The sequence below is a fragment of the Zeugodacus cucurbitae genome, chromosome Y (assembly GCF_028554725.1).
Source record: "Zeugodacus cucurbitae isolate PBARC_wt_2022May chromosome Y, idZeuCucr1.2, whole genome shotgun sequence".
NCBI lineage: Eukaryota > Metazoa > Arthropoda > Insecta > Diptera > Tephritidae > Zeugodacus > Zeugodacus cucurbitae.
This window is the reverse complement of record NC_071673.1, coordinates 9136469-9162829: the sequence shown is the minus strand read 5'-3', so window position 1 is coordinate 9162829 and position 26361 is coordinate 9136469. Positions and strand designations below refer to the sequence as shown.

Genomic DNA, 26361 nt, shown 5'->3' with positions numbered 1-26361 from the left:
TCCAAATTTTAATGTTATAACTTTATTTATGGCTTAGTTATGACACTTTATGTGTTTTTTGTTTTCGCCATTTTGTGGGCGTGGCAGTGGACCGATTTTGCTCATTTTCGAAAGCAACCCTCTCACTGTCCCAAGGAATATGTGTTCCAAGTTTCATTAAGATATCTCAATTTTGACTCAAGTTACAGCTTGCACGGACGGACGGATGGACGGACGGACAGACGGACAGACATCCGGATTTCAACTCCACTCGTCTTCCTGATCATTTATATATGTATATATAACCCCATATCTAACTCTTTTGTTTCTTGGTGACACAAACAATCGTTCTGTGAACAAGACTATAATACTCTGTACAACATGTTGCGAGAGTATAAAAATTGACATATACATAAAAACTGCATCGCATTTTTATTTCGGGATTTTTACCTAATATACCAAAATCAAGAACAGTTACAAAATTATAATAAAATGTATGTAGATAAAAAGAGAAAAGTACGCCAGTGGAGACTATGTAGTTGTAAAAAATGTCGACTCCCATATTAGTGGACCCAAAAAACTGATTCCAAACAAGTAAGGAAAGGCTAAGTTCCGGTGTAACCAAACACTTTATATTCTCGCAATTTATTACTACAGTTGATCTCCATTTTACACGGTTTTCTTGTACGGTTTTTTTTACACGGTGTTTTTGAACACTTCCCAGTTACCATTTTTACACGGTTTTACTTTTTTTACACGGATTTTTTATTTTAATTGTATACTTTTTTGCAATAAAATCAAAATTCCATACGTCAATACGTCACAAATCCATTGCTGTTAATAGAATTTAATAAATTCTAAATTAGGTTTAAACTAAAAAATACAAATCTTAGATTCGAAGGCCAGTGAAAAGGTTGCAACAATTTCAATACGTAAACAAATAAATGAAGCTGTATGAAGAAGTAAGAAAAAAGAAGACACAGCGATTAATGACGGAACTCCCAGAATAGTTTTTGTTTGTTCCTTCTAACAGTAATATGTACATTAGAGGTGTTCTACGTTATATGGAGATTTTTGAAATAGTGTTTTAAGTTAACAGAATGGGCTAATTTCTTTCCTTTTTATGTAAAAATGTTTAAAAAAAAATTTGGGGACAATCGGTTGATGGGAAGACGGCGCGGAAACGTTTTTAAATTAAAAATTGCCTTCCTATAGGAAAAAACAAGTTTTATGTATTCAAGAATCAATTTTTCTTTTAGTGTATTTATTAAATGAATATGTATGCTTTAATATGTCTCAACTAGCACGATATAAAGAATAATTTTAATAATATTTTGTTCTTATTTCGAGTGAAAAAACGGTAAATAATATTTTTTTATCGCACCATCGTCGTAACTGGGCCATTGCACTAGCGACTTGGTAGTCAATCGTTCTACTCTCCATAGACTGAGGGAAGAGCATCGCAGAAAAGAATCACAGAGGATTCAAGAGAGTTTTATTGACAAAGTATACCATGATTGAAAATATACGTATAGGTTATTTAAATACTAATAATATCCTATTCTAGCTAAGTGATACACAAGCAATGGTCGTCCACTGGGATGGTAAAGTATTGCCAGATCTAATTGGAAAAATAAAAGTTGAGCGAATTGCAGTGCTTGTTAGTTATAATGGCGAATCCAAATTTCTAGGCGCTCCAAAACTTATATCTGCCACTGGTGAAGATATAGCTACAGCCGTTTTTGATACACTTAGTAAATGGAATATTTTAGATCGCGTAGAAGGCATGTCTTTTGACACCACGTCCACTAATACTGGTCCAATAAATGGAGCATGCGCTCAATTGCAACGCATGTTAGGAAGAAATTTGTTGACGTTACCATGCCGTCACCACATTCTAGAAATATACTTGCGTAGTGTATTCGACCTGCATTTCAAAGTGACTCAAGCACCAGAAGTCTCAATTTTCGAGAGATTTGCCAAAGCCTGGCCAAATATTGACACTTCATCATTTAAGAGTGGGCTCGACTGTGAAGATATAAAATCTCATATAAGTGATGGCATCTGCAATGACATCAAACAATTTTGTCATTCACAATTACAAAAAACGTTTGTTCGTGCTGACCACGAAGAATTTTTACGTCTAGTACTTACATTTCTTGGTGACAATGGTGGTAAATTTAAAACTCCCGGAGTTACAAGTCATGCACGTTGGATGTCAAAGGGAATATATTCCTTGAAAATATTTCTGTTTCGTGATCAATTTCACTTGAGTAAAGCTGAATTAAAAGGTTTAAGTCACATTTGCGTTTTTTTAGTGCGTTTATATATAAAAGCTTGGTACAAATGCTCCAATGCAATTACCTCTCCCCTGCTGGATTTAAGCTTTGTAAAAGAATGTATTAATTATGAAAAAGTGAACCCAAGTATTTCTTCGGAATTGCTGAGAAAAATGCAACAACACATGTGGTATTTGTCAGAGGAAAACGTCGCAATGGCTTTCTTTGATTTCAATGTTTCAGTAGATGTTAAGAAAAAAATGGTAAAAAATTTAAAATCAGAAGAGCCAACTTATAAACTACAAAACAATCGCAAAATAGAAAAATTAAGTGACTTAGGCAATTCGGATTTAAGCGAATTTGTATCCAAAAGAACTTTAACATTTTTTACGAAGTACAAGTTGTCAACCAACTTTTTGTATTTGGATCCAGAGTCTTGGGAAACAAACGAGGAATTCCAAAATGGTCGCACAATATGCCACAAATTGCTTGTTACTAATGATACAGCGGAAAGAGGTATTAAATTTATAAAGGATTTCAATACTATTCTTACAAATAAAGAAGAAGAAAAACAGTTCCTCCTTCAAGTTGTTGAAGAATACAAAAAAAAATATAAGTCCTATAAAAAATCAGAATTAATTTAAGTTTTAATATTTCTAGATGTATTAAATAAATTGATATGAACAAAAATATTTCCTTGAAGTAGTAGTTTTAAGTTAATATAATGAAAAAAATTGGAGAAAAATAATACACTAAAAGAAAAATTGATTCTTGAATACATAAAACTTGTTTTTTCCTATAGGAAGGCAATTTTTAATTTAAAAACGTTTCCGCGCCGTTTTCCCATCATCCGATTGTCCCCAAATTTTTTTTTAAACATTTTTACATAAAAAGGAAAAAAAATAACCCATTCTGTAAACATAGAATATATTTTGAATTTTAAGGACAGGTCTAATGTACATACATATAATACCAGAAAAGTCTATAACAACAACAACAGTGAAAATTCTCACTGTACGAATAGATAGATTTTCATGTAAAATTAGATCTTTTTTACACGTTTTCTATTTTTTGCACGATTTTTTTCTTAAATTGGTCCCAATAGTGAGTTTTATATAAAAATTTGATTTTTTTTGCACGGTTTTTTTTTACACGAGTAATTTACTGTCCCAGTTAACCGTGCAAAAAGGAGATCAACTGTATATCCTTATTAAGAAAACACGCAATTTGACCCATATATTCGGCATAAATACATTTCGCATATTAACCGATTTATAAGCTATTAAGCTCATAGCATTTTTGAAAATCCTATAATTACGTATTCTCATATATTCATATATAAGGGAAGTTATGACCCGATTTTAAGCTTTTCTGGTACAGAGACACACTATTACAAGAAAAATATTTCCTCTGAATTAAATTAGGATACCTAAGAGATTTACCGAAATTTTCGGTGAAAAGTTACCTTGGGGCACTGAGTTATTCACAAGTAATGCCACAGATCATATACAGTATTTGTGTAAAGTTCTATTTCGCTATCTTCATTGGTTCCTTATGTATATATTATAAAGTGAAGGAATAAGATGGAATTCAAAATTGAGTTATATGGGAAGTTTTCGTGGTTGTTAACCGATTTCGCCCATTTTCCACACGTGTCATCAGGGTATCAAGAAAATATTATATACCGAATTTCATTCGAATCGGTCAAGTAGTTCCTGAGATATGGTTTTTGAAACATAAGTGGGCGATGCCACGCCCATTTTGTAAAAAAATTTCAGTGCAGTACGTAGGAGAACCGACTGCAAAAATCTTGGTTTATATAGCTTTATTGGTTTGCGAGATATATACAAATAACCGATTTGGGGGCGGGACCACGCCTACTTCCCCAAAAAAATTACATCCAAATATGACCCTTTATAGTGCCATCCTTTATTCCAAATTTTACTTTTATAACTTTATTTATGGATTAGTTATGACACTTTATAGGTTTTTGGTTTTCGCCATTTTGTGGTCGTGGCAATGATCCGATTTTGCCCATTTTCGAAAGCAACCTCCTCAGGGTGCCAAGGAATACGTGTTCCAAGTATCGTTAAGATATCGCAATTTTTACTAAAGTTATCCGTTGCACGGACAGACGGACGGGCGGACAGACAGGCATCCGGATTTCAACTCGTCTCGTCATCCTGATCATTTTGATATATATATCCCAATATCTAACTTGTTTAGTTTTATGACTTACAAACAACCGTTATGTGCTCTCTTAGCAACTTTTGTTGCGAGAGTATAAATATAGGGGCCCATATCGTGTTGAGAAAGTTTTACACAATCATCGTTGTCTATTTAAAGATTTTGAGGGATTTCAACAGTCAAGTATACGATACACCGGAGTTTTGGCTGCTGCAATATTAACAGGACTAATTGTGGGATTTTGTATGACAGTTCCTACTAATCTTAGGCATTCTCTTTGAGTTATCACAGGTTTCTGTCCAGTTCCCTTTGAAGTATCCTTGCAATTGTTCGTCTCTTTCTTTTTAATAACATTATAAACAGTATTCCATCAAATTCTATAAATTTTAACTAACTGCGAAACCGAAACCCTATTCTTAAACTCTGTAACAGTCTCCGATCTAGTTATAATCGTTAATTCCTTTGGTTTCGGCATTTTATTTGCCAATTTTTATATTTTAAGGCTGAGTTAGTTTGTTTTAAATGCAATATAATCCAATTACTACTATTGATCAAACCAAATCCAAGGATAAAGGCTAAATCGACGTGTGTAAATACTTTTGACGAAAAACAAATGTGTGTAAATACTTTTGACATATCATTTGGTTACCCTGCGACAACAACAACAACAAGCAAAAGCTTTTTTTATGAAATTTGTAAAAAAACGTCCGATGTGTAAATATATATAACCCATTATATAACTCTTTTGTTTCTTGATGACACAAACAACCGTTATGTGAACAAAACTATAATACTCTGTGCAACATGTTGCGAGAGTATAAAAATAACAGGATAATAGAGTTCAAGTTGTGTGTAAATACTTTTGACGCAAAAAAAAATGTGTGTAAATTCTTTTGACTACTGCGAGTGCTCAGTTCATTTGCTTATTTCTCCGCCAAATATCCAGCTATTTTTGCCAAACTGACTTCATTCACTCAGGAATAGATCCAGGTTTATAACAACACACAGTGGGCCAGAAGGTAGGCAAAAGCGGCCAAAACTAAAAAATTGATCAAATTCGTTCGAAAATTCTTACTCGGGAGTTTTCGGGGTCGCTGATTACGAATCTGAAGTTAGTTTTTAAAAATTCAAAATGGCGGATCCAATATGGTGGACGACTTTTTTAAAAAATCATCGAGTTCATTTGCAAATGGTAACTCGGGGTTTTTTGGGGTCGCTGATTACGAATCTGAAGTTAGTTTTTGAAAATTCAAAATGGCGGATCCAATATGGCGGACGAAAAATTAAAAATTCATTGGATTCGCTCGAAAATCGTTAGTCGGGGGTTTTTGGGGTCGCTGAACACGAATCCGTGTTTTTCAAAATTCAAAATGGCGGATCCAATATGGCGGATGACTTTTGAAAAAACTTAACGTATTCGTCTGAAAATAGTTACAAGGGGGTTTTCGGGGTCGCTGATTACTAATCTGAAGTTAGTTTCTAAAAATTCAAATTGGCGGATCCAATATGGCGTATCAAACAATAATAATTTGTAAAATAATATAATTGAAACATTTATTTACATGGGGTGCTTTTTGGTGAGTCCCCTTGCCTCTCACAAAATAAATATGATTTTTGAAAAACGAAATTTTAAAATTCACTTTGAATATTCTCATATTCTTCATCCGTCAATTCAATTTCGTCTAATATTGAATAATCTTCGAACACACTTCTATTAATATGGTCTTCGCCATCATTATCATCATCATCATCGCTGTCTTGAGTGGTGGACACTGATTGTAATTCTTCGTCCTTGTTTGATTCTGGCGTTGCAAACAACGCTCTAACTTCTGCTGGAATAGTTAATACCTTCTTTTGATTATGTCGCATTTGAAGACTCATGCTAGATATAATTACATCTGAAGTATCCATTACTCTATTAAATACATCAGTTAGATTCGATATTCTATCGTGTTTTCTACTGCGGCATTTTCTAAAATTTTTGTAATCCTTATTTCTAGCTTCAGATGCTTCTTCACCAAGAATTCCAATAGGTAATATACTTGTATTAATAACTTCAGCTCCGTGGACAACTATTTTATGTAGTTCAAGTTCAAGACACTCAGCCAATAATTCTGGGTTTTCGAAAGCTCTACGATCTTTCTTTGTATACTCCGCCATTTTAAGTATTACAGTTTTACCTTTTTTTTAAATGATTAAATTTGGATATGATTAAATTTGAATATAAGTATTTTAGATTTTATTTTTTCAAACAACATAAGCAAAATATATGATTAGTATATTCGAAAAGACATGTTTTTCAAGTAAATTCAACTGGAAACCGACGGTGGCGCCATCTATCTGTTTGTAGCATATAAATATTATGAACACAATGCATCGAAAGACCAAATATTAATTTTGTCAGTCGAAAATTGACTATACGTAAATATATGTTACCACAAGCCAGTATCGAGCCTATATATGAGTGTCGAAAAATGTTAAGTGCGCGCACGCGAGTGTTTTGCAATATTTCTAATTGAAAAGTGAAAACGGGCAAAAGTGGGCAGGATAAACTTAAAGTATATGAAAAAATGAATCGATTAAAACCTCGGACTTTTTTATATACAGGGGAATCTCGGGGAATCTGCATTCGGCAGCGAGCATAGTCGAAAAATAATATGCACCGGTGAATAACAATCTTGTGTACTATGCTTTATATACAATTTTTTTAAATATTTTTTTCTTGCAACTTACTTCCTTTGCCATACAGACTAAGAAACTAATTCGAATTTTTATGAAATATTTATCAATTTTAAACTATATTCATTATTTTGCGCAAAAAACGTAATCAAATTTTACTGTCGAATTGAAATTCAAAGTACTGCGGAGTTAAAAATATTTTATTAAATGTAACAGAAATTGGCTAAAATCTACTTTGATATGTGTAGATTACTATAAACAAAACAAAAATTTAAAAAAAGATAGTCGAGTTTTGGCCGCTTTTGCCTACCTTCTGGCCCACAGTGCAACATAGCATTTTGTTACCCTGCGACAACAACTACAATAAACAAAAGCTTGTAAAAAAACGTCCGATGTGTAAATAATTTTGACTACCTCTGTAGATTTTCTCTTGTTTCATATACATTTACATATGCCAAAATTGCCGATTTTTACGAATTAAAACATTTTAGACATTGTTTTATCGGCTATCGACACCCCTTATATAATTGAATCAGGATTCAAATCAATTACAATTATCAAAATATTTCAATATATCTTCAAAAAATTTCTTAACAAGGCATCAATGACCTTCAAAATAATTATACTCTCGCAACAAAAGTTGCTAAGAGAATATTATAGTTTTGTTCACATAACGGTTGTTTGTGCCACCAAGAAATAAAATAGTTGGATATAGGGTTATATATATATATAAATGACTAGCAGACCCAGCCACACGTTTTCGTGGCAAGGTATACATTAAATTAAGTTGGTCCAATATTGGCTTCGGCGACGATATTGATTACTCGAGGTTACGCAGCAGGATGACAACTCACATTACTTTTAATTGTAAAGTGAGTGGTGATAGTACAAACAATTTTAAATAGTTTGGGATAATTGACTACGCCATCCTGGTTTGTAGCGGTGTCAACTCTCCTGGACCGAAGTTCTAAATTGTCGCATTAAGATCATCGATATATTTGTTTTTTTACCACCAATATAATCATTCAATCAGTCATTTATGGTTATCATATTGAGGTTTCATGTGAGGAAAACTTCTATTTCGAGTCAACGAAGTGACAGAAATCTGTTGGAAATGTTGTTAATCCATCGAGGTGCCAACAGCGACCCTAACATTTGCAACTGCTTCTACAATCGCAATTTGATATTTTTGCAAAAACACTCTTATGTTAGTTGTTAATTGGCGATTCTTAATGTGTCACCACAAATTATATGATTTTAGGCATGCGATTAGCCCGTCAATCCCGACAGTTGATCCAAGAATAATTGGAACAGTCTGGCGTAAATCACCTGCTAACAGAATCCTGGCTCCACCAAAAACGTTTATCGACAATCAAGATATTTTAAAGTCCTGTGCAAAATTGTTTTGAGCTATCGACACAATCTTATACAATTGAACAATATGACAATGACAACATTCAAATTTATTTTTTTGTTTTCTCTTTTTATATTTTTCTTGTCAACTCGAATAAAATTCTCACTCTCTAATCTTTTCCTGGCCACGAATATTTCAAGACTAAATTAGCCAGATCGATTTGGCCGTTCTTGAGTTTTTGCGAGACTAACGAACAGCAATTAATTTTTATATTATATTTACATATGTAACTGTAAATTAGAAGTAAAACAAAATGTTAATTATTAATATCTCCTAACTAAATTTCATCAAAATACGTTCAGGCGTTTAGGCATGATAGAGCAAAACTCCCAGCAAAAACCATAAAAAAATCACTAACTCAAATCAGTTTTCTGCATACTTCCTACCCTCTAAGTACGGTGACGTGATCATTTTGATCGTATATCCGTTTTTAGGTAACCATCGATTACCTTACTAAATTTCATCAAAATCCGTTCAGCCGCTTAGACGTGAAAGAGCAAAAGTCCCAACAAAAACGACTAAAAATCACTAACTCAATTTAGTTATCTGCCTACTGCCTACCCACTAAGAACGATGGCGTGATTATTTATAGCTTATGACCATTTCTAGGTAACCATCGGTTACCTTACTAAATTTCATCAAAATCCGTTCAATCGTTTACAGAAAATAAATTAAATTCTAAATTAATTGAAATCAATAAACAAAATTTGAAAAAAATTATGTGAAAATATGTAACATGTATGTAATAATATGTAATATGTAATACTTTTATTTGACAATAATATTTTAAGATTGCTTGATCAATTTTCCTGCCTGTTATTCATAATTACATTTTGCTTGAATTTATTTGTATCAGCTGATGAATGTAAACATAGTACTATATACTAACATGTGTGTCGCTATGCTGGTTCATGGTTTCTAGAGCTTTTATGGTAGTACATATAATAGTATGGAAGGTGGACAAAAATCCTCTGAGCTATATCCTCCGCGCGGGTGTCGACTGGGCAATGGGTGGCGCTGCTTGCACTGTCGTGGACTCAAGCTGCCGCTTGGTTGGCTAAGGCATGACAGTGGTGGCAGGCGTCATCCAGCGAAGGCTGGCATAATTCTCCATTCATTTCCCTGAGGTGGACTGCTTTTAACGCTTCCCCAGAGGGAGATGGATGGGGGAAGATGTCGGCCATTGCTATTGAGGTGCCTGGCGGTAGGTATAAAACGCTAGGGGTAGAGGACCCCGAACTAAAAAAACTCACAATAAAGGATGAGAAGCGGGCTGGGATATCAGCCCAAACGTCGGTGGGAGATGAGGCTGCTACCACCTGCGGGCACAGCGAGACCTGTGTCGCCAGCGGCCACACCTCCACTCCAACGGGAGCAGGTTGCAGTGGTTGCAGTACTACTGCCAAACCAACTTTACAGCGCACTAGTGCCACAGTCCTCGAAGGCTCGGACCAAGAAAGCGCCGTAAGCATCAACGTTGAAAAGGAAGAAGAGCTTCTTCGTTCTCCTGAGCTGTCGACCGAGGTGCAACGGTTGGCTTGGGCCAGAGAGGAGGTAAAGACCGGCCGTGCTCATTTCGCAACACGGAACTGGTGCAATGCCTCGGATCCAGCATTTGCTAATCGGATTGAGGAGCAAAAAGCTGAAAAGAGGCAGCGTTCGACGGAGAGCGAACCAAAGGCACCAGCGAAAAAGAGGAAGTGCAAGGACGCTGCTGGATAGCGGCAAGTCAGGCACGCGGATGACAAACCAACGACATCAAAAGCAGCGGCGGCGACCAGTGAGATATCGAAACGACATCTGATCGTGGCACTCATTGACCGTAGTAACCCGCTGGGGCAGATGTCGCAGGAGCGGTGGAAAATAGTGGAAATGAAGCTATTGGAAGCCCTCTTCGCGAGGATGGATGTTCAGCCAAGCGCGCCCATGCCAACATTTGATGGAGCTAGGTGGCTAAGCGGAGTTAAAATCCTGAAGTGTAAAGATGACTCGTCGCTTACATGGGTAAAGGAAGCAGTAAAAACGCTTCCTAGCCTATAGGAGAATGGGAGACTGGAGGTGGTGGACCGCAATGATATTCCATCGGTGCCCAAGGCGAAGGTTATTATACCTCGCGTGGTGGACCCGGAATATGCTTTGCGGCTGCTACAACGGCAGAATCCGGACGTGCCGACTAGCGACTGGAGGGTGTTGAGCGTGGCAAAATCTTCAAATGAAGGTGGAGGCCAAAGCTACATCCTCCAGATCAATAAGTCGGCTGACGATATTCTGTACGCAAGGTTCGGGAAGATGGCGTGGGGCGTTGGGAGCGTGTTCCTTCGCCTCAAGAAGCGCCACCCCGCAGACAGCAACGTAAACACGCTCGAGAAAGGTGAAGTGGAGAAGGATCTCGGTTTAGAAGAGATCCTAGCGACTTCACTGGTCCTACGATGGCCAACGCTCATCACACGATCTGGGGCAGCACCGGCATTAACCTAAGAGGTGAGTCCATACTCAACTTTATTTTACAAAGTAGTCTAGTGATAGTTAACCGAGGAGAGGAGCCTACATATATAGGACCCACCTCAAAAACTTCTTAGTCATAACACTCTATACCGGTAGATGTGCAATGGTAGAGAATTGGAGTGTACTAAGTACACCGTCCTTCCCTGACCACAGGTACATCTACTTCTCTATAACATCTGAACCGAAAATTAAGGTAGACGTTAGGAGAAATCCCAGAAATACAAACATCTACTTCTCTATAACATCTGAACCGAAAATTAAGGTAGACGTTAGGAGAAATCCCAGAAAAACAAACTGGGATCTCTATGTTCAAACACTAGAGCACAAAAGACTATGACCTTGCGTGTTCAATTCTCATGAAGAAGTAGAGGCAGGCGTGAATCTATTCACAAATGCTCTCAATAAAGCATTTCATTCTGCGTGTCCAACTATACGAGTAAAGCGCAAAACGAAGCCTCCTTGGTGAAACAAGGAGCTCGGATTGCATAGACGAATGGTACGTGATATGTTCCACTGGGCCAAACTAGCAGAAAGTGAGGATTGTTGGAACGAGTAACTAACTTAAGGGACTACAAAAAGTTGGTGCGCAAGACCAAACGACAGTCCTGGATAAACTTTTGTAGCAGCTTGGAAAAGACCAACGAGGCAGCGAGGCTCAGGAAGCTACTATTCAAAAGCCCTGCCCCGCTTGGTCTAATTTGCAAAGATGACGGGGAGTGGACGGATAAGTATTCATTAGAAGACCTGTTCGATGTGCACTTCCCGGGCTGCACGAACACGGCTAGTCCCATTAACGAAGGGAACAGGGCTGTAAGTGTACCCGAAAATATTATAACAGAACGGAGGATAGAATGGGCAATCCAGTCCTTCGACGCATTTAAATCACCCGGTACGGATGGAATTATTCCTGCGATGCTGCAAAAAGCTTAATGGTTGGTTGTGCCGTGGTTAAAAACGATTTTCAGGGGGTGCTTGAGGTTCGGCTATGTACCGAATTCATGGAGAGAGGCTAGCAGGTAAAAACAACCCAACCTACTCGAAAGAATTCAGACCCATAAGCTTAACTTCGTTCTTCTTGAAAACGCTAGAGAAAATACTAGATGCGCATATCAGAGATGCAGCGCCTCCCGGCAGCTTGTCTAAAGCGCAACATGCTTACACAAAAGGCAGATCCGTGGAGACTGCACTCCATTCACTGGTATTCAGCATCGAAAAAGCCTTGGAATATAAGGAATATGCCCTCGGAGCTTTCCTGGACATCTCCGGAGCTGTTAACAACGTGTCAACGGAAGCCATTCTGAACAGTATCGAGTCAATAAGCGTTGAGACTGCAATACAACGGTGGGTCAAAAGCCTCTTGACTTCAAGAAGGATAATAGCAGAATGGAATGATGCCAGAATGACCAAGGAGGTCCGCAGAGGTACTCCACAAGGTGGGGTGTTATCTCCGCTCCTATGAACATTAGTTGTGAATAAACTATTAAGGAAGTTGGACGACAAAGCCCCTAAGATAGTAGCATATGCGGACGACATTGCCATCTTAATAACGGGCAAGTGTCTACACACTATTAGCAACATCATGACAACCACTCTCCGTACTGTACTGAACTGGGCTACTCACGCAGGCTTGACTTGCTTGTTTTTACGAGGAAGTACAAAATTCCCTCATGGAGATACTCCTCGCTAAATTGGTCTTGGACAGCAAACTGCTTTATATGAGTGCAGGCAAATGCTGGGTACCAAATGGGGGCTTTCTCCCTCTCTTATGCACTGGTGCTACACGGCAGTGGTTAGACCGATTCTGCTCTACGGTGCTCTAGTGTGGTGGGCAGGCACACGGAAATCAACGTATCGAAAGCCAATGGAAAGGGTTCAGCGGCTTGTGGCTATTTGCATAACGGGAGCACTAAGAACCACCCCAACAGCGGCTCTTGAAATAATACTAAACCTGCCGCCTATAGATTTCTTCGCTGAAAACAGCGCCGCAAAATCGGCGGGGCGCCTTATGGCAGCAGGAGAATTTAAGTATAGAATCTTTGTGCATAGCTCAGTGGGTAATGGCAGTTTGGCGGACACCGACTACCTGACCCCATCTTTCAAATGGGAAAGAAGGTTCAAAGTAAACCTAGAAAGAGATGGCTGGCGTAAGGGCATAGCACCTGCACGCAGCAATTTAAGCATATTTACGGATGGCTCGAAATTGGAGCACGGATTAGGCGCGGGGATATACTGCCCGGAGTTAGGTATAAGGCAACCATTCAAACTACCGGACCACTGCAGTATATTTCAAGCGGAGGTGTTTGCAATTGGAAAAGCCGTTGAGCTATCCTTAAGCGATCCGTAAAATTTATGTGCAAGGAGGTACATAAGAAGTACACGAAATTTCTATTGGCGCTCGATAGAAGCAAATGTAGGAATATGATCGGCGCACGCCTACAAGATTGGGCTGATAGATGGTGAAGACTGCAGGAAATGTCAAGAGCAAGGCACCAGAGAAACAATGGAGCACCTCTTCTGGGAATGTCCTGCATTATCAAGACAACGGCTTCAGCATTTGGGGGCTGCACAGTACGTTAATCTGGAAGATATTTCGTTGGTAAAGCCACAAAGCCTTTTGAAATTCGCAACAAGCGCTGGCATCCTAAAGGATGACTACTCCTCATTAACCAAGTGACGGCACTCCATCTGGTTTCACAAAGGACCAAAACTGGTCTATGTGTGGCGTTGTAGCCTGCCAGAGTAACCTAACCTAACCTAACCTAATAGTATGGAAACCATATGTCTGTCTTAGGTATAACAGACAGACAGAGCTACTTTCGCATTTATAATATTAATATGGATGAGGATGCCGAGTGGAGTTAAAATCCGGATATCTATCCGTCCGTCTGTCCATACAAGCGATAACTTGAGTAAAAATTGAGATTTGCTTTCGAAAATGGGCAAAATCGGTCTACTGCCACGCTCACCAAATGGCGAAAACCGAACGCCATAAAGTATCATAACTAAGCCATAAATAAAGTTATAAAAGTAAAATTTGGTACAAAGGATCGCCCTAGCAAGAGGCATATTTGGATGTAATTTTTTTGGGAAATTTGGCGTGGCCCCAAATAGGTTTTTTGCATACATCTCGCAAACCAATAAAGCTATATAGACCAAACTTTCTGCAGTCGTTTCTTTTAGCCATTTCCTTATACGTTCCAAAAATGAAAAAATCGGATAATAACCACGCCCACCTCCCATACAAAGGTTATGTTAAAAATGACTAAAAGTGCGTTAACTCACTAACGAAAAACGTCAGAAACATTAAATTTTACATAAGAAATGGCAGATGGAGGCTGCACTCAGATTTTTTACAAAATGGCAAATGGGCGTGGCGTCGCCCACTTATGGGTTAAAAACCAAACTTCAGGAACTACTATTCCGATTTCAATGAAATTCGGGGTATAACTCTTTCTTAACCCGCAGATGACACGGGTGGAATATGTGCGAAATCGGTTCACAACCACGCCTCCTTCTCATATAACTAAACTTTGAAGTCCACCTGATTCCTTCACATTATAATGTATTAGCAGACCACTCCGGCTTCGCACGGGCTTAATCAAACATTTCAAAAGTTATAAGTTTTTACGCATTTATGCATACTCTCCGATACATATATTTGTACTTTGCAGTTTCATGCGTGGGTTAAAAAAAATGAAGGAAAATTCGAACATCAAATTATATATTATTTGCAATGACCATTGTCTTTCTCTATGATTTTGAAGGCGTTGAGAACGCACAGAGTTCGAATCCCTATTGGGAGCTTGTATATTTCTAATATTTTGTTCTTCAAGCCCCTGCACACGCAAGCGAGCACTCGTTACTCGACTCTCTGGTACGCGATTGCGAAACGAAGAGAATGACTTGCAAGACGATTTTCAGTTTCAGGTTAAGATTCTCCATCACGGAGTCTTTTTGTTGCCCTCACATGAGAACTATTTCCAGAAAGTTGAGATTCTAGCAATAAATATATATATATAAAAGGTCGACACAGGAGATTTTTAATTTATTCATTACAAATATACAGTGGCTCACAGCTTATTTCGTGTAAGCAACATTTTTGATAATACTGATATGAAATTAATATTTTTTGCTCTGAACTAAATGAACGAATGATGCAATTATATTTATAATTTAGTTTTAAATACAAAACATGTAAAAAAATTTACAAAGGTATTCAAATTCAATATTTTATTAAACAAAAACCAAAAACAGTCATAATTCATGGGTCACAGCTTATTTCGTGTGGTATAAAAATTCTTACTAAAAAGTTATAAAAAGTAAACCAAAATAAAATTTCAATATTTTGTGGAAAAGCCTTTTTGCTCGATTACAGCTTTCATGCGGTTTTGCATTGATTCCACCAATTTTTTTGTATAATCTGGCGATATTTTACCCCACTCTTCCTTCAAAGCCGCTTTTAGAGTTTGGACGCTAGAAATGTGGTGTTTTCTAATATTAATTTCCAGAATGTGCCATACATTTTCAACAACGTTCAAATCTGGTGACTGTGCAGGTGCTTGGACGAGGTGTGGACAATTCCAAATAAAGTATTTAAAACTAAATTATCAATATAATTGCATCATTCGTTCATTTAGTGCAGAGCAAAAAATATTAATTTCATATCAGTATTATCAAAATTGTTGCTTACACGAAATAAGCTGTGAGCCACTGTAGATACAAATCATTCCACTTTATTACTATAAAATATAAACAAAATGTATAAAAAAAAATATTTATATATATACTAGCTGACCCGGCGAACTTCGCCCCGCCCAATTTTTATTTGAAATAGTTAAAACGCTTTTTGAACTCTGTTCAAGGCCATTTATTTGTATGAAATGTTAATATATTCAAGGAATAACGTCTCTGATCAATTTAAATATTTTTGCCGAAGTTCGTTCTTTGTTTTGTTGTGTAGCGTGTAAACAAATAAAGAAGATGGCTCTCCAACACGCTAACATGACACATACATACCATACATATGTACATAAGAAACTGTAAAATTTTGAACTTAAACGAGAAATCGGTTTGAATCATACGAATCCTCAGAATGAACATTTCCTCACTTTTAGATTTGCTGTGTTGTAGTAAACTATTCACTACAGTGAAATTATTATTTATGAATAAAGACGGAAACCTTAGTATATACATATCTGGTATAAAAATCCACGGGATTGAGATTTGAACTTGAGGTCAAAATTTTTAAAATTATTGATGAAAATTTTCGTAGAGTTGATAATAAGCACAAATTTTCATAAAATTTGTTTTAACAAATAAGTTAATTACAAAATTGTTAGTTGATAACATGTAACATTTAATTTTATAATCTTAGGAAAGATAATTCTTAATTTTTAATAGTAGTATTTATTTTTTGAATTATAAACATTTTAATTTAACTTAGCACTAATTGGTGCACAATATTTTAGGTTAACCTGTCTAGAGCAAACACAAAGAGATTTGATGGTTTTCCCACACGTGAGCATGCAACATATAATTGCCCATGGGAAAAACATGGATTATCCAAATCTAACCCACAAATGGAAATTGTTTGGCCTTGAGACTTATTAATGAACATGGCAAAAGCTAAACGAATAGGAAACTGTAGTCTGTGCATTATTGAGGTTCGATTTTTTTTTTTTTTCAAAATAAGATTTAATAAATAAAATGAAAAGCAATTCAATAATACTTACTTTTATTTAATTCGTTTAAAGAGTTTTAAATAATAAAAAGAAAGCAAAGCGTGGCCGAGTCTGATAAATTTTAAACACACGTTTTACGTTTAATAAATGGTAAATCTTAAACACACGTTTTACGTTTAATACATTTTAGCTAAAATAAACGTTTGGACTTTTAATATAACAGCATCTGCCTCTATAGCGCTATCTAGCCTAATACAGCGCACTTATTCAATTACCTTACAACGTCAGCCGTTAGTATCACAAATAAGTGTCAATAAATGTATTCTCATGTAGCGCCATCTACTGCAATAGCACATATAGCTCTAAATTTAACTCCAAATGAACTCCATACTTATGTTGTGCTTAAGCTAAAACAGGAAAATAGTATTTTACAGTTCATACTTAGGTTATGCTTAACTGAAAATGGGAGGCTTAAGCAATGCTTAAATAACAGCTGATTTTTGTTTTGAATTTGCTTTGAATTTTCAGCGACATCTTTCGTAGCGTAGGGCGTACTTTTCCTTCAGTTCCGTAGCGTCGTAGCGTACTTTTCCTTCAGTTCCCATAGGTGCTCCGACTCGCTAGTGATGAAATTTGGGGTTCTTTTGTTGTTTTCATCAATTTTTGATATAATTTTCCTCGCAAATTTATGTATTGTCTGTTATAATTTAAATATTTCAAACATATTTTTATGAATGACATTTGTAAAACATATGTTGCCCATAACGTTGCCATATATCATAATAAAATTTTATAGAAATTAAGCATTGACTGTGAAACGCAAACGACTACTCAGTTTGCAACAATACTTAGCAAAGTTTTTATTTAGGCACAACTTAAGTATGTACTGTGAAACCGGGCATTAGCCATACAAAATTCTATACCTAAATGCAAATAAATGAAATTTTTTTTTGCATTTAGGAAATACATGCAGAAATCAACTCTGCGATTTCCTAAATTCCTCTGAAATCTCCCAAATTCGAGGAAGATTTACTGGAAAAGAGTGGCAGCATTGCTTATTTGTCTGACCATACATATGTACATAACTTTATTTATTTCACGGATTGTATGTGATTTTTTCTTAAATTTAGAATATTGGAAGTCATAGATTCGTATAACTTTACCACAAATAATATAAACTTCAAACAACGCATTTTCATTTAATGTTTTTAGCAAGTGGCAGCTTTTATTATGACAGCCTAAATCCATGAAAATTTAGAAAGAAATGTAGCGCCATTTACTGTAACATAGCGCACTTAGCGCCACCAACTGGTGGTTAGCTCTTTGCTAATAATAAACAAATAATTTGCAATAAATAAATAATGCGACTATAAGGAGAGTTATAAACTATCCTATCTTTCATGTTGGACCAAACTGCACACACTGTTAAAAATTTCATTAAAATCGGTTCAGTAGTTTAGGAGTCCATCGAAAACAAACAACGTGACACGTGATTTTTATATATTAAGATATATATATATAATATCATCATAAAATATATAATAACTATATAAAATATCATCCTATCTAGCTAAGACCAAATATCTTTCATGTTTACATCATAATCTGACTCAGATAGACTATTACCATCATCAATATCTAGCCCATCTTCACTCTCCCAGAGCACTTGTCATATTTCATATTTTTTGAAAGTCCTCGCAGAGGGTTCATCTTCTATCCCTCATACAGATTCTGTCCACTTTTCAGGTACTGGGCGGCAGATAACAACAGGAATATAAACAAGTAAGGAAAGGCTTAGTTCGGGTGTAACCGAACATTTTATACTCTCGCAATTTATTGAAGAAATTTTATTAAGATAACGCACAAATTTACCCATAAATTCGGCATAAAGTTTAATAGAATAACAAAAATCGATATACATAGATATGACGGCTGAGGTAATTCCTAAACCGACTTCATTCAATTTCATCAGCAAGGTACACTATATCCAATACTATGCGCTCACTTAATTTTGCTAAGATATATCCCATATTAACCAATACATTTTCTTCTTGACTGGCGTAGACACCGCTTACGCGGTTATAGCCGCGTCCAAAACAGCGCGCCACGTATCCCTCCTTCTGGCAGTTTGGCGCCAATTGGTTATTCCAAGCGAAGCCAGGTCCCCCTCCACCTGGTCCTTCCATCGGAGTGGGGGTCTCCCTCTTCCTCTGCTTCCACCAGCGGGTACTGCATCGAATACTTTCAGAGCTGGAGCACCTTCATCCATTCGAACAACATGTCCTAGCCAGCGTAGCCGCTGTTTTTTTATTCGCTGGACTATGTCTATGTCGTCGAATAACACATACAGCTCATCGTTCCATCGTCTGCGGTATTCGCCGTTGCCAATTCTTAAGGGACCATAAATCTTCCGCAAAACCTTTCTCTCGAAAACTCCTAGTGCCGTCTCATCGGATGTTGACATCGTTCACGCTTCTGCACCGTAAAGTAGGACGGGAATGATGAGAGACTTGTAGAGTTTGGTTTTTGTTCGTCGAGAAAGGACTTTACTTTTCAATTGCCTACTTAGTCCATAGTAGTACCTGTTGGCAAGAGTGACTCTGCGTTGGATTTCCAGGCTGACATTGTTATTGCTGTTAATGCTGGTTCCCAGGTAGACGAAATTATCTACAACTTCAAAGTTATGACTGTCAACAGTGACGTGGGAGCCAAGACGCGAATGCGCTGACTGTTTGTTTGACGACAGGAGATATTTCGCTGCCATACGCTTCGCTTCCTTATCCAGTCTGGAGAAAGCAGAACTAACGGCGCGGGTGTTGTTTCCAATGATATCGATATCATCGGCGTACGCCAGTAGCTGTACACTCTTATAGAAGATTGTACCTTCTCTATTCAGCTCTGCAGCTCGTATTATTTTCTCCAGCATCAGGTTAAAGAATTCACACGAGAGTGAGTCACCTTGTCTGAAACCTCGTCTGGTATCGAACGGCTCGGAGAGGTCCTTCCCGATCCTGACGGAGCTTTTGGTGTTGCTCAACGTCAGCTTACACAGCCGTATTAGTTTTGCGGGGATACCAAATTCAGACATCGCGGCATAAAGGCAGCTCCTTTTCGTGCTGTCGAAAGCAGCTTTAAAGTCGACAAAGAGATGGTGTGTGTCGATCCTATTTTCACGGGTCTTCTCCAAAATTTGGCGCATGGTGAATATCTGGTATGTTGTTGATTTTCCAGGTCTAAAGCCACACTGATAATCATGAAATGAATGAGGTCCAATCAGATTTTTGACGGTGGGCTTTAGTCTTTCACACAATACGCTGGACAGAAGCTTATACGTGATGTTGAGGAGGCTTATCCCACGGTAATTGGCGCAAATTGTGGGGTCTCCCTTTTTGTGTATTGGGCAGAGTACACTGAGATTCCAATCGCCAGGCATGCTTTCTTCCGACCATATTTTGCAAAGAACCTGATGCATGCACCTTATAAATTCTTCGCCGCCGTATTTGAATAGCTCGGCCGGTAGTCCATCGGCCCCCGCCGCTTTGTTGTTCTTCAAGCGGGTAATTGCTATTCGAATTTCTTCATGGTCGGGTAATGGAACATCTATTCCATCGTCGTTTTCGTTATTCTATTGGACTTTATTTCAAATTGTGTGTAATAAAATTACATCAATAAATTGCGAGAGTATAAAATGTTCGGTTGCCTTTCCCTACTTGTTACAAATTGTTTTGGGCTATCGACACAGCCTTATACAATTGAACAATGATAAAAGTATTTTAACAAAGCAACAATGACAACTTTGAAAATAATATTATTTTTTTTTATAATTTTGTTGTCAATTCAAATAAAATCATCCTCTTGTTATCTTCCCCACAATTTTTCGATATATACTTACTTTCTAATCTTTCCCTGGCTTTCCATAAATATTTCAAAACTAAAATTAGCCAGATCGGTTTGGCTCTTCTCGACTTTTTTCGAGACTAACGACACAAATGGTTTGTATGGGTGATTAGAAAATTGTGGATTTAAGACTTCTTCAAGCAGTTTTTTTCTTTCCGTAAGAACCATCCCGGTACCTCTAAAAACATTCTAAATAAAGAATTTGCGAAATCGGTTCACCGGTTCTCGAGTTATGCGCTTAGGAACACATTTTGCGATTCATTTTTATATTATAGAAGATATTATCAAGTGACAACTCTACAAAGCATAGTTAGCCGCCGAGCGGCTTTTCAAAATTTTTAACCCGTTATACCTTTTGAATGGAATGCCAGAATCTAATAATTCAAAAAGTTATGTAAAGGTTTTGAAGCGATCTTAAATAATAAATCATTTATTTCGATAAGGATTAATACTAAGGTACAAATAAAGGGCCTTAAAAAAACAAACCTTTCCTCTTTATAATATTAGTATAGATAAATGGCTGATTGAATAACCTATATTGGTGGTAAAAAAAACAAGGATCTTAATGCGACAATTTAGAATTTCGGTCCAAGAGAGTTGACACAGCTACAAACCAGGATCACGTAGTCAATTATCCCAAACTATTTAAAATTGCCTGTACTATCACCACTCACTTTGCAATTAAAAGTAGTGTGAGTTGTCATCATGCTACGTAACATAAATTAACCTCGAGTAATCAATATCGTCGCCGAAGCCAAGATTGGACCAACTTAATTTAATGTATACCTTAGCCACAAAAACGTGTGGCCGGGTCTGCTAGTATTAAATAATGATTAATATTATTATGTTAATACAACTCTAACAAATAATTTCGACCAAATTAGTTATTACAAAAACGGTACACACGGACTTTTTTTAGATCATTAAAAGAGAAATAATTCTCTCATACATAACTTTTGTGTATCTTGAACCGCTTACGCAGCGCAAGGAACGGAAGCCCTCAAAGATAAATAAAATCTCCCGTTTTTTACACATTTACCACTGTTTCTTCGCTCCTACCCTGAAAAAAGTGAGTCCAGTCTTAGACTGTATAAAAGACAGTCTTTCGTTGACTTACTACCAGACCAAGTCTAGACCAATCTCATGTAAAATCATAGGACCAATTTACACGGAGCATGTCCTAGGCTTGGTCTACCATTCTACCATTTATGCCGTCGACAGTCCAGACCAAAGATAGACGGTTTGGTCAATGCATAATATAGTCAGATGCTAGACCAAGTAGACTGTACAAATAGTGCCTATTCTGGTCTATATATATTGCAGACCCAAGTAGATAGGTATTAAGCAGTCCGATTGGTCTATGCATAAGACAGTCTCATTGTTAGACCAATCGACCTGCACAAAAGCTATTTACTTTGGTCTATGGATTTGACTGTCTTATGCATAGACCAATCGGACTGCATAATACCTATTTACTTTGGTCTGCAATATATATTTTTCTAAAAATGAAAATTGCTGGTTTTTAATTTAAGTTTTTTTATATTTTTGATTTTATTCATCACATTTCGTTTAATTTAAACATTTAAAGTCTTCTCTTCTTAAAACTAAGTATAATTTATAATAATGATTTCAAAAATTAAAAAAAAAATTATGAAATATTCAGTAAAAAAAAACTGTTTTTATACTAAAACTATATAAACAAGTAAGGAAGGGCTAAGTTCGGGTGTAACCGAACATTTTATACTCTCGCAATTTATTTATTTAACTTTATTTATATTATATAATACACAATTTGACCCACATATTCTTCATATATATGGTATAAAGTCCATTGAAAGTTGGAAACCATAATATTAGGTTAGAAGCACCGAGGTCCTAGTGTTCGATATATGGGGCCTTAAAAACCAATGGTCCGATTTTGGCGATTTTTAGAATGGGGCTGCCACACTATTAACATAGTATTTGTGCAAAAGTCTGCACCGATATCTTCACTAGTACTTACTTTATATATTGTAAAGTAAACGATTCAGATTGTCTTCACAGTTCTGGTATATAGGAAGTAGGCGTGGTTGTGAAGCGATTTGGCCTATTTTTACAACATATCATTGGGATGTAAGGAAACTATTACATACCAAGTTTCATTGAAATCGGACGAGTAGTTCCTGAGATATGGTTTTTGACCCATAAGTGCGCGACGCCACGCCATATTCCATTTTGTAAAAAAATCTGAGTGTAGCTTCCATCTGCCATTTCCTATGTGAAATTTAGTGTTTCTGAAGTTTTTGGTTAGTGAGTTAACCCACTTTTAGTAATTTTCAACCTAAATTTGTATGGGAGGGGGCGTGGTTATTATCCGATTTCTGTCATTTTTGGACTGTATTAGGAAGTGGCTAAAAAAACGACTGCAGAAAGTTTGGTTTATATAGCTCTATTGGTTTGCGAGATATGTACAAAAAACTTAGTAGGGGGCGGGGCCACGCCCACTTCCCCAAAAAAATTACATCCACATATGCCCCTTCATAGTGCGATCCTTCATACCAAATTTTATAGGGAAGAGTTTGCTCAAATTCCTCATATGTGCGTCCTTATTAGCAAGAACGCATAATTGGGCGCCTTGCTTTGCCTGAACTTCCATCATTTTTTAAGGTAATCTGGAAAATAATAATTTTTAAAATTATTTGCATCAAAATTTTATTTAAAAAAATACCTAGTTGTTGTCAAATTTGGTGTTCAAATCGTCAATTTTAGCCTCCAAAGATTTGCACCTTTCACAAGTTTTGTTATTGCTATTGCAGTTCGGTAGTTGGTATTATTATTGGTTTTGAGATAGTTGTTGTTATTGCTGCTGCCGCTATAGTTGTTTTCGGAATGAATTTTCGAATCATCTATAGAATTATTTTAAAAATTATTAATCCGTTATGAAAAGTTAGAAACAAAATATACTCACAAAATATTATTTCATTCTCTTTGAAGTCAAATTGTCTTATCTGATTTGGTTGTTGCTGAGTCATTTTCATATAAATACTAGCAGACCCGGCCACACGTTGTTGTGGCTAAGGTATACATTAAATTAAGTTGGTCCAATCTTAACTTCGGTTTCATGTCAAGAAAACTTCTCTTTCAAGTCAATGAAGTGACAGAAGTCTGTTGGAAATGCTATTAATCCATCGAGGTGTCAACTGCGACCCTACCATTTCCAACTGCTTCTACAATCGCAATTTGATATTGTTGCAAAAACAATCATATGTTAGTTGTTAATTGGCGATTCTTTATGTGTCGCCACAAATTAAATGACTTTAGGCATGCGATTAGCCCGTCAGTAACAGTTGATCCAGGAATAATTGGAAGAGTCTGGCGTAAATCACCTGTTAACAGAATCCTGGCTCCAGGAAAAACGTTTATCGACAATCAAGATCTTTTAAAGTCCTGTGCAGTACCTCCAGCGACTTCTTGAATATTTGGAAAATCTTCGTTATAGCGCTATTTTTCATTTGCAATTTAGGAGGAACTTCAAGGGCGAATGTGCCATTTGTTTGCCTACTAACAGGTGCCTATTCTCGTTAACATTGGAAACCTTGGAACCTTGGTGGAAATTAGTGAAATTGGTTATGGAATTACATCACCCCTCATATACTATATATGATGATTTTCTATTGGACTTTAAGCCGAATATATAGGCCATATTGTGTGTTATCTTAATAAAATTACATCAATAAATTGCGAGAGTGTAAAACGTTCGGTTGGACGTGAACTTAGCCTTTCCTTATTTTTTACAAATTGTTTTGGGCTATCGACACAACCTTATACAATTGAACAATAACAAACATATTTTAACAAAGCAACAATGACAACCTTCAAAATATTATTTTTTATACTCTCGCAACTACAGTTGCTAAAGAGAGTATTATAGTTTTGTTCACATAACGGTTGTTTGTAACACCCAAAACTAAACGAGTTAGATATAGGGTTATATATACCAAAGTGATCAGGGTGAAGAGTGGAGTTCAAATCCGAATGTCTGTCTGTCCGTCCGTCCGTCCGCCCGTCTGTGCAAGCTGTAACTTGAGTAAAAATTAAGATATCTTGATGAAACTTGGCACACTTATTTCTTGGCACCATAGGAAGGTTGCTTTCGAAAATGATCAAAATCGGACCACTGCCACGCCCACAAAATGGCGAAAACCGAAAACACATAAAGTGCCATAACTAAGCCATAAATAAAGCTATGGAAATAAAATCGCACTATGAAGGGGCATATTTGGATGTAATTTTTTTTGGGGAAGTGGGCGTGGCCAGGCCCCCTACTAAGTTTTTTGTACATATCTCGCAAACCAATAGAGCTATATAAACCAAACTTTCTGCAGTCATTGTTTTTTAGCCACTTCCTAATACAGTCCAAAAATGAAAGAAATCGGATAATAACCGCGCCCACCTCCCATACAAATTTAGGTTGAAAATTACTAAAAGTGGGTTAACTCACTAACGAAAAACGTCAGAAACACTAAATTTCACATAAGAAATGGCAGATGAAAGCTGCACACAGATTTTTTTACAAAATGGAAAATGGGCGTGGCGTCGCCCACTTATGGGTCATATCTCCGGAACTACTTGACCGCTTTCAATGAAACTTGGTTTGTAATAGTTTCCTTACATCCCAATGATATGTTGTGAAAATAGGCCAAATCGCTTCACAACCACGCCTACTTCCTATATACCATAACTTTGTAGACAATCTGAATCATTTACTTTACAATATATAAAGTAAGCACTAGTGAAGATATCGGTGCAGAACTTTGCACAAATACTATGTTAATAGTGTGGCAGCCCCATTCTAAAAATCGCCGAAATCGGACCATAGGTTTTTAAGGCCCCATATATCGAACACGAGGACCTCGGTGCTTCTAACCTAATATTATGGTTTCCAACTTTCAATGGACTTTATACAATATATATGACGAATATGTGGGTCAAATTGTGTATTATATAACATAAATAAAGTTAAATAAATAAATTGCGAGAGTATAAAATGTTCGGTTACACCCGAACTTAGCCCTTCCTTACTTGTTTGTTTTCTCTTTTTATATTTTTCTTGTCAACTCGAATAAAATTCTCTTATTGATTTCTTCCTCGCAATTTTTTCATATTTACTCACTTTCTGATTTTTTTCTTTCCTTCCACGAATATTTCAAGACTAAAATTAGCCAGATCGGTTTGAACTTCAACAACCAATAACCCCGATTTTAGAAAATTTTTAATTTTCTTCGCGGAAAGTTAAAAAAATTTAGGGGTGGACCACCCTTAACATTTAGGAGGATGAAAAATAGATGTTGTCCGATTCTCCACCCTAGCCGATATGCACTCTAAGATTCACGAAAATCGGTCGAGCGGTTTAGATTTGGTTTTTTTATATTATATTTTTTTTGTATATTCGTTTTGTTTTTTGTTATCTATTAAAACGTGCAGCTATTTAATAAAGGCAATAGTAGAAAATTTTGTGAAGAAGGAAGCAACATCAATTTATATGCTACATCATCTGCTTTAAATTCTTCAATTTCTTCAGATAATGAATCCGAAAGTGCTATTCCTAGAGCTAATGAAGTGAATGGAGCTGTAAAGAACGGATGGACATTTTTAAACCGGACTGCTTCCAATATTATTTCTCCTGCATTTGACTTTTTAATTTTTTTAATTGAAATACGTATATCTGGCAAAATAACGCAGGCATTATCTGGTGTCTTTG

General features: G+C 36.6%; 1 protein-coding gene across 1 annotated transcript; it reads left to right on the top strand.

Moving 5' to 3' along the window:
• The first annotated feature begins 1020 nt into the window (after positions 1–1020).
• LOC128923529 (uncharacterized) lies at positions 1021–3218 on the top strand. Its single transcript, XM_054235796.1, has 2 exons — positions 1021–1485; positions 1547–3218. Exon 2 carries the CDS (start codon positions 1565–1567, stop codon positions 2900–2902), a length of 1338 nt encoding a protein of 445 aa, XP_054091771.1. The 5' UTR covers positions 1021–1485; positions 1547–1564; the 3' UTR covers positions 2903–3218.
• The last annotated feature ends 23143 nt before the right edge of the window (positions 3219–26361 follow it).